Source organism: Gavialis gangeticus, unplaced genomic scaffold (genome assembly GCF_001723915.1).
Source record: "Gavialis gangeticus isolate Ggan-Ray unplaced genomic scaffold, GavGan_comp1, whole genome shotgun sequence".
Lineage (NCBI taxonomy): Eukaryota > Metazoa > Chordata > Crocodylia > Gavialidae > Gavialis > Gavialis gangeticus.
In genome coordinates this window covers 55,183,662-55,192,532 of record NW_017729004.1, presented here as the reverse complement: position 1 = coordinate 55,192,532, position 8,871 = coordinate 55,183,662, and the positions used below count along the sequence as shown (strand labels likewise).

At 42.8% G+C, this 8,871-nt stretch overlaps 1 protein-coding gene across 1 annotated transcript in view; it reads left to right on the top strand.

Annotated features, from left to right (window-relative positions):
- Window positions 1–385: 385 nt before the first annotated feature.
- Window positions 386–8,871, top strand: part of FAM133B (family with sequence similarity 133 member B) — a 26,111-nt gene continuing 17,625 nt past the window's right edge. The window contains exons 1-6 of the mRNA XM_019508424.1: window positions 386–560; window positions 1,697–1,775; window positions 5,217–5,291; window positions 5,515–5,547; window positions 5,993–6,061; window positions 7,791–7,886. Coding sequence (XP_019363969.1) covers window positions 469–560; window positions 1,697–1,775; window positions 5,217–5,291; window positions 5,515–5,547; window positions 5,993–6,061; window positions 7,791–7,886 — 444 coding nt within the window. The 5' untranslated portion in view covers window positions 386–468. The remainder of the gene's footprint in view (window positions 561–1,696; window positions 1,776–5,216; window positions 5,292–5,514; window positions 5,548–5,992; window positions 6,062–7,790; window positions 7,887–8,871) is intronic.

The following is an 8,871-nucleotide window of genomic DNA, read 5'->3' as shown; positions in this document are numbered from 1 at the left end:
GACAGAAAGTAGTTGAATACACTTGAGCGATCCGGGGAAGAGAACCAAACCCCCTGCTACAGAAGAAGGCAAAATTTTTGATAGTTTATGCCAGTTTGACCATGGGGTAAAATTTCTTGACTTCAGATGTGGTGATCAGTCTAACCCTGAGCAAAGGAGCAATACTCTCTTCAGCTAGGAAACTTTATACTTAAATCCCTGCAGAAGCTTCAGCAGACCCTGTCAAAATCCCTAGTTTTGCCTACAGCCAACACCCAGTGCTTTTAAGAAAGAAACTATCTCCGCCCCTCCCCCAAAAAACAACCCTAACATCTGTAGTAAATGGGGGAGAGAATGAGCTATGTGTACTCCCTTTCAGAAACAGATTTTTTTTTTTCCAGTAAGAAATATTGTACATGAAGTGTTTTGTGTGTAAAGCAGAATGCATTAATTTATTTCTCGCTTTGTTTTGTCATCTTAAAGGCTTATATGAATCCAATAGCTATGGCTAGAGCACGAGGTCCTGCCCAAACTTCAGGGCCAACAATACAGGACTACCTGAACAGGCCAAGGCCAACATGGTAAGTGTGGAAATACCAGTTTTCTCCTTTTATCAAACCATCTGTTTGATGAAAGGTTGTCCTCTCTTAAGGCAGTACAGGGCCCTCTTCCCTAGCACGTGTTAATGTTTTAAAAAGTGTTTTTTGTTCGTAGCCAAAATATTCCTTTCTAAATATGTTCTAATTTTTATATTTTTTTAAAAATAACAGTTTTTAAAAATTATGTTTTTTTAATATTAGATGGCAGCCCTTTAGCTTTTCCAAAGACTAGTCCTTAAAATCTTGTAGCAGCAGTTTCTGTGAATGTTAAAATGTTGCTCTCTTTTTTTCCAAGGCTGCTAATACCTGAATGTTACTTACATAGTTGATGTCTATGCTGCCTTCCTCAGAAAAGCTCATGGTAGCTTACAATAATAAAGTTATAAAAACAAATAAAATAATAAAACAGTAACAAAATGGTTTTCCCAAAGAATTACCTGGAGCTTAACCCCACCTGCTAAAAGCCTGGCCAAATAAAAAGATATTGCACCACTTCTGAAAGATGGCCATTCTCAGTCTCTGGCAGGCCTCCAGGGGGAGGGAGTTCCAGAGCTGAGGAGGTACAACCAAGAACAACTTCCCACGAGTTTTGGCTAAGTGAACTTGGTACACAGATGGTACTTACAGGAGGTTGTTTTTGGCTGACCTTAGCAATTGTGATGGAGCATAAGGGAGGAGGCGGCCCCTTAGATACAAAGGACGTGAGCCATTTAGGACTTTATAGATATATTTATATATTTTTTTCATATTAATTTCTAAACAGTATCACATCTAGGAAAAAAAGCTTGTTGGGTACATTTTAGAATGGAATTGACCTTGCACAACTGTTTTAGCTGGAGCTATAACGTATTTGAAAATGAGTTGCCGAAATTATTTGGTGTTCAGTCTATTTTATCTGGCAACATTACAAACTCCAAGCACAGTTACAGTTACTTAGTATCAATGTTAGATTTAGATCTTGCAGAGAGATTAATCTGCACTATTTAGCGTTTTAGATATTTTGTAATCTGTAACTGGTAACCTATATTTCTCTTTTCCCCTTCATGGGAATTTTTTTTTAGCTTTATATACATTTGCATCAAGGTGTATAAATCTGGTTACTCTTGTTTCTAAAAAAGGGAAGAAGTAAAAGAACAACTAGAAAAGAAAAAGAAAGGATCAAGGGCATTAGCTGAGTTTGAAGAAAAGATGAATGAGGTTTGTGAATTTGATTTATTTGATGTTAGTGGATTATCTGGAAAAATTACAAGAATGCTTTCTTTCCCACTATCATTAAGATGATGAACCCATGTTTGTTCATATAGGACTATGTACATGTGACTAGGAATACTTAATAATTTAACTTTATGTTGCAAAATGGTTGAATTAGTTAAAGAAAGAAACATCCCTTCCATCCCACTTCCAGTGCAAGGTTGTTTTTCATAGTTTATGCTTGGACAAATCCTGGCCAAACTTGTTTTTAAAAAAAGGTCCCACCGACAAGTATTGAAGTTTTTTAATAAAAAAACTGACTGTGAGAGTGGGCAAGCATTGGAACAGGCTGTCTAGAGAAACTGTGAAATCTCCATTCCTGGAAATGTTTAAGAGCAGGTGAGACAGACATTTGACTGGTATAGTTTAGTAAGGGATGATCCTGCCTTGAGCATGGGGCTGTTCTAGATGACCTCTTGAGGTCCCTTCCACTAGAATTTTCCTATGTTCTAGTGATCCTGTTCTTGCAATCTCAAACATACAGTTTATCTCAGGGGTGGGCAAAATACAGCCTGCGGGCCACATCTGGCCTGCAAGGCCATTCTGCCTGGCCTGCGGAGCCCCTAAAAAATTTAGAAAATTAATATTCATCTGTCCTTTGTTCCTGTCAAAAATGACAGGAAACAAGGGCAGTAGGGCCCAGGGGAAGCCCAGCAGGTTCCCACAACAGCAGGGCCTGCAGGGGCCAGTAGGGGCTTCTGGCCTGGGACCATGTGGCTGCCCCACACCAGAACCACAAGGAAGGGTGAGTGGAGGCGGGGAGGGCAGGGGAGGACCCCGGGCAGGGAAGGATCCCAGGGAAAAGCTGAGTGCAGGTGGAGGGAAAGCGTCCCCACCCCTGCCCTGTGGCCGGCGCTCCCTGATGCCGCCACTTGCAGCCCACATGGGGCTGCCTGTGCCTGCTCCAAACAGCCCCCCGTGGGCTGCGAGCAGCTGCAGCAGGAAGCGTCAGCCATGGGGCAGGGGTGGGTCCACTTTTCCCCATGCTCAGCTTTTCCCCAGCCTCCTTCCCGGCACGGAGGAAAGCAGACCTTCCCCTGCCCCATGGCCAGCGCCCTGACCTGCAGCCGCTCGCAGCCCATGCGGGGCTGTCCGGAGCAGGCACAGGGAGCCCCAGGTGGGCTGCAAGCGGCTGCAGCCTAGGGCGCTGGCCACGGTGTGGGGAGGGTCCGCTTCTCCCCCTCGCCCCCCATGCTCAGTACCACCTTGTAACCTGGCCCCACTGCCAGCCTGGGCCCTGCATTGGCTCCAGGCTCACCCATCAGGGCTGCACATGGCAACAGCAACTGTGGCCCCCCGGCTTGCCACACTGGGCAGTGTTTTCCACCGCTGCCTCTGGGCTGCCCAGCGCGTGAGCTCTGGGCGGGCTGCAGCAGCCAACACTGCCCGGCGCAGCAAGTGGGGGGGCCGCAACTGCTGCTGCCAGCGGGCAAGCCCAGAACCAGCTTGGAGCCCAGGCTAGCAGCGGGGCCGGGTGACAAGCTGGTGCTGAGCACAGGGAAAAGTGGCCCCTCGCTCGCCCCGTGGCTGACGCCCCATGCTGTAGCCACTTGCAACCCGCGTGGGGCTGCTTGTGCCTGTTCCAGACAGCCCTGAGTGAGCTGTGAGCACCTGCAGCAGGGAGCGCCAGCCATGGGGCAGGCAAGGGGCCAGTTTTCCCTGCACTCAGCACCAGCTTCTTCCCTGCCGGCAAGCAGGGGATCGGGGTATGCACTGCCCCCAACCTGTATCATAGGGCTGGGGGGCACTGGGTGAGTGGATGTGGGAGCACGGGGTCTGCACCAGTGTCCCGGAGCCAGTGCCAGTGGCGCCCAGAGCAGGGTGGCAGGAGCGTGGGGTCCCAGCTGGCAGGGGCTCTGTGGAGCTGAGCCAGCTCCCCCCTCTCTCTGCTGGTGCAGCCCAGCCTGGCTCCACAGACCCTTGCCAGGCTGCACCCTGCTCTGGGACCCACTGGTGCTGGCCCTGGGACATTGGTCCCAAGATGGTGACCAGGGGGCAGGGCACCTGTCAAGGGGCAGGACTACCTATGCAGCCCTCGACAGCCTGCCAAAACTGGGTAAGCGGCCCTCCACCCAATATAGTTGCCCGCCCCGGGTTATCTGGTAAAATACACCAAAGCAGTCCTTTTTGTTGGGATTCATAATATCCAAATATTTAAAAAAAATACAAGGACCTAGTTTATGGATAGAATATTTATATAGTATTGATGTTGCTTAAGAGTATATAAAATATGGAGTGTAAACTACCTTTGTGCTCCTCTGATCGTGAGCTGGCTATCTGCCATTCTGATCCATAGTATTAAAAAAAAGCTTTCTGAGACCTGCTTGGAGATCTTAGCGGTCAGCTACAACTAGAGATCAGTTTGGTCTGGGTTCATGCTACCTACACTGGATATAGGGAAGACCTGACGAGCCACCATATTGTTTCTGTTCAATTGATAGGTTCCTATATTTTGGGAATGAGATGCTTGATGCTGCAGGTTGCGTTGGTTTGAGAAACTCAAGTTGAAGCAGCTTATGCTCTCCCTCCTTTACCATGACACCTGTAGGTCTATTGATCCTCTTTTCCCTGTCTGTACTTTCAGAGTTGATCTATACTTTAGATTTTTCATTTCAGAGAATCTGACTTGCTGTTCTTTTGCTGACCCTTTCCTTCAGCTTTGCTTTCTTAGTTCAGTGAGGTTTTTATTGGTTGAAAAGTTTGGCAGGGCTTTGAGTTGCCTCCTTTGATTTGCCATGTCTTACTGGTTTAAAAATGGAAAGGGAGAAAAGGAGTGTGGTGGAAGTAAAGGAAATGGGGTGTATATAGAGCTAATTCATTGGGGGCAGGGAATAGAGGTGTGGGTGGAAAAAGAAATGAGGTGCACAGAACCTTTGGCATGATGGAGAGGGTAGGGATATTGCAAGGAGTCCATGAAGTGTAGAAGGGGGTTGGGAAGTAGCACTTGGGGAGCTTGTGATGGGCTTAGAAATGAGGATTGCAGAAATCCCTGGCTGTGTACAATGTGCCTAACCTATAGAAACAAGAAAGCGCGCAACTCTCTTGTCAGAAGCTTCAGATTAACAATTGTGACTATCCAGATAAGAAGTGGGTTCTTAATTTGTTTGTTTACGATGGAAATATGCAAATTTAGTTGGACATTCTGTATCCTAAAATAGTTAAGGTGTTTAAAAGCCCAAATAATTGGAGCATCAGGAAGCAAATTAGTAAATTTATCTACATCTATAAAATGCAGCAAAGTACTCATTTTGTTAGGTTTAGATACTTTTCACAAAACCTGCAGAAATAATACTTTTATATGATTTTCAGTCCTGGGCAGAGGGGTTCAAAGGATCTTAATAACAATAAGTGTTTGAAATAGTAACGATTTCTGTCACTGCTTTTCAGAATTGGAAGAAAGAACTGGAAAAACACAGGGAGAAATTACTAGGTGGAAATGAGAGTTCCTCCAAAAAGAAGGAGGTAAATATTTTCAATTTACTACACCATTCATGTTAGGAGGTGGATTTTTCTGATAGGACATTATTTGCTGGTAATAAATACATTAAAATAACCATCATCAAAGAATGCAGCTCAAAATGCAGACTCACTTCTAGGCCTTTTGGCTAAGATCAAGTGTTCCTTCTTTATCTGTGATACATGTCAAAAGATGATACAAGATAACAGAATTTATCTCTTCTTTTAGAAGAAGAAAAAGGAAAAGAAGAAATCGAATAGGGTGAGCAAAGTTTTCAGGGCATTTTTCTTTTTAATTTTTGTGCTTTGGGTTCCAGGAAAGATGCAACAAGAGTTTAAATCATACCTAGATGTTTAAAAACCTGCTTTTTACATATTTATCTTGTTTATCTGTTAGTGGTCATTTGGTTTATATATAATGGAAAAAACGTAATTTTAAATTTCTGTTTAGAGTTTAAAAATAGAAAATTTGGCCAGAGAGTGCCATTTATGGAATTTTTTTATTTGAGGAAATCTTAAATCCACGCTTCATACAGCTTTATTTGAGCAGCTCTCCTCAGGCTGGTCTCTTGAAACTGAAAACACCATGGAAAATGCTTACAAATGTTGAGACACTGGGGGGAGTATTTGTGTGGACCTTTAAGTATTTGCCCAACAGACAAAATGTTGCATCTCACAAGTTTTACTTTTTGTTGTGTTTGGTCAAGTTGTCTTCATCTTCCTCTTCTTCATCAAGTTCTGATTCTTCTAGCAGTGCATCTGATTCTGATGATGAGGTAAGAACTAAATTACCAGGATTGCAAAACGTTTTGTGTATCTTCTATGAAATGATGCCACTGGATAGCTATGCTTGTCCCCCATCAAGTATCCTCCTTCAGTTCAGATTTGATTAGGGATCTGTATCCAAAAGAGAAATGGGTTTTGTTTGAACAAGAGAGAATGACAGGAAATAAATAGGCAGACAAGGTCCTTTGGGTGAATCTGATATCTTTTATTAGATCAACTTAAATAGTTGGAAAAATTTTTTTTGCAAGCTTTCGAGTTTAAAAGCCCTTCGTCAGGCTAAGGAAGTCTCTGCAGTTGGTGTGTGCTCTTGCCTGGCCCAGGGCAGCATGTGTGATTGGAAGGGACCTACTGAATTTACAGTAGAGATAGTGTGCAGCAGCTCCTTTAATCTTGCGTGTTCCCCCACACACATCTCATCCCTTGCCCTGCCCCTCCCTTGCTGCTAATTAGTGGAGGACCCCACCGCTTCTTCCTGATCATCAGGGAAGCTAAAGCCACGGCTTTAAACATAGCACAGTTTTTGCCTCCCCATCAGTGAGCAGCAAACAGCAGGGCTGTCCAGGACCCCTCAGCAGTTAGTGGTGGGAGGCAAAAACAGCACCATATTTAAAACTGCGGTTTTTGCCTCCCCACTGATCAAGAGGAGCCATAAGCAGAGCCCCTCCACCAATCGGGGGATTGAGGGGGGTAGGGGGAACCTGTAAGGTTAAACGAACCACCATGCATTCCACTTCCGCCATGAGTTCAGTAGGTCCCTAGTGATTGGGCAGAACTGAGCTGCACTGGACTGTACCATGTCCCCCTCCCTGCTGCCTTTTCTTGCCTTCACTGCAGAGGGCTTAGGGATCTACAGCAAGGGTAAACATAGGTAGCTTGGGTGCTCAGTGGGGGCAAAGATTTGTGAACCACAGCAAGGGTCCAGGTCTCAAACACAGGCCCATGGTGGCCTGACCCTTGATCTATATAAATGTTTCAGTGACTTCCCTCAAAGACACTATGTTAGGTTTGCTCAAGAGGAGGACATGACTGTTTCATCCCGCAAAGAACCTTCTCGTGCAACAAAAAGTATACATATGGACACAGCATCACCACATGATCACCATCACTAAACCAAAACAAATTTCATAAACATGAATCGCATTAAATACCTACAGATATTTTAAATAAAACAGTGTTTTAGTTAATGAGCTTAACTTAGCTTTTTACAGTACATATTTTAAATGCAGTTTTGAAACAGTCTGCTTAAAATGTTTTGCTCCTTTTGTGTATTGGCTAATACTTGAATATAGCTTCTTATATTGGATGTGTTGAGTTATCTTGATTTGCTTTGATATCCCTGTAAATTGCATATTTTCCCAGGTTTCTTTCAGTATAGAGAGCCCCTAAATTAAAAGTAAAAGCTGTATGTGCTGTTTTTACTTAGAAAAATCTTTTTGGCATGCTCATCTAGAACTCTTACTGATGAAGAGTCAGGTCCTCTGGTATATAACCAAGGGAAAAATCATAAACAAGAAAGCTTGAAAAGAATTCTGGATTTATCACTAATACAAATGGTGAATAAATACAGAAAAGATTAGGAATGTTATTCATCATACAAGTCAAGTATTGCCATGTTATTTATATCAGCAGAATATATTCATATGTGGAAATTTTAAGTTACCATGTTCTTCCAACTGAATACTCAAGTTTGGATTTTTTTGTAAAAAAAATTATGAATAGGATAAGAAGACAGGGAAGAAAAGAAGAAAAAAGAAGTACCGCTCCTCACGGAAGTCTTCTGAAGGTTCTACTTCTGATTCTGAATCGGACAGCAAGGTAAAATACAACAGTATATAAGTCTCTTGAAAATATATCTTATTTGGATTGTAAACATTGTATTATCTGTGATTTTGATTTTGCACAAGTACATTAAAGCAATGCTGCTTTGTGGCAGCAAGATTTTCTTCCAGTCTGTTGCCATATTGAACTGTAACCATCATGTAGTTTAGCATCTAAGTTCAGTACACTAGCCAGAAAGAATAACTGATCTTTAGAGGATAGATTTGTCAATAATTCAAACTGTTACTGCTGTCTTTTAAATTATAGATGTATATTTCTTGTTTCCTGCTGAAACAGACTGTTTTGGTATAAAATTAATGCTTACAAATTGATTATTTCCATATACGTAGCATTCTTAAAAATGAAGATATCCCAACATGTCAATCCTCGAAATAGGCGTGTAGGTTGTAGCCGTGTTGGTCTAAGGCCATAGGCAGGCAAGGTTCTTTGAGTGAATCTAATATCTTTTATTAGACCAACTTAAACAGTTGGGAAAAATTTTTAAGCAAGCTTTTGGGTTAAAAAACCCTTCAGCAGGCTGAGGAAGTTTCTGCAGTTGGTGTGTGCTCTTCCTGGATGGAATGAAATCCTTTCAATCCTTGAAAAAGACCTTTTTGAGATTTCTGTAGGGAATGTACTTGCTCTGAAGCTCAAAGTGAGCTTTTTACAATTATAGTCATAATTTTCATTACGGTATGGGGAACATTTTATATGGACTTCCTTTCTTTAAGGAAAGTATAAAACAAAGGGAAAATTCCTTTTAAGGACGCTTCTATTTTTCGTCTTCAGCGCTCTCCGCTGCGACAGGTAATAAATGATTATGATCTTTGGTTTAAAAAATTGTTTTTGAAGTACTTAGTGCACGTGCTATTTATATTGTGATAATCCAGACCTACAAACATGCATCAGTTTGTGCAAATTGAGAAAATTGAGCTTTTTGAGAGAATTATTCTGGTGCATATCCACGAGGGGCCAGCAGGGG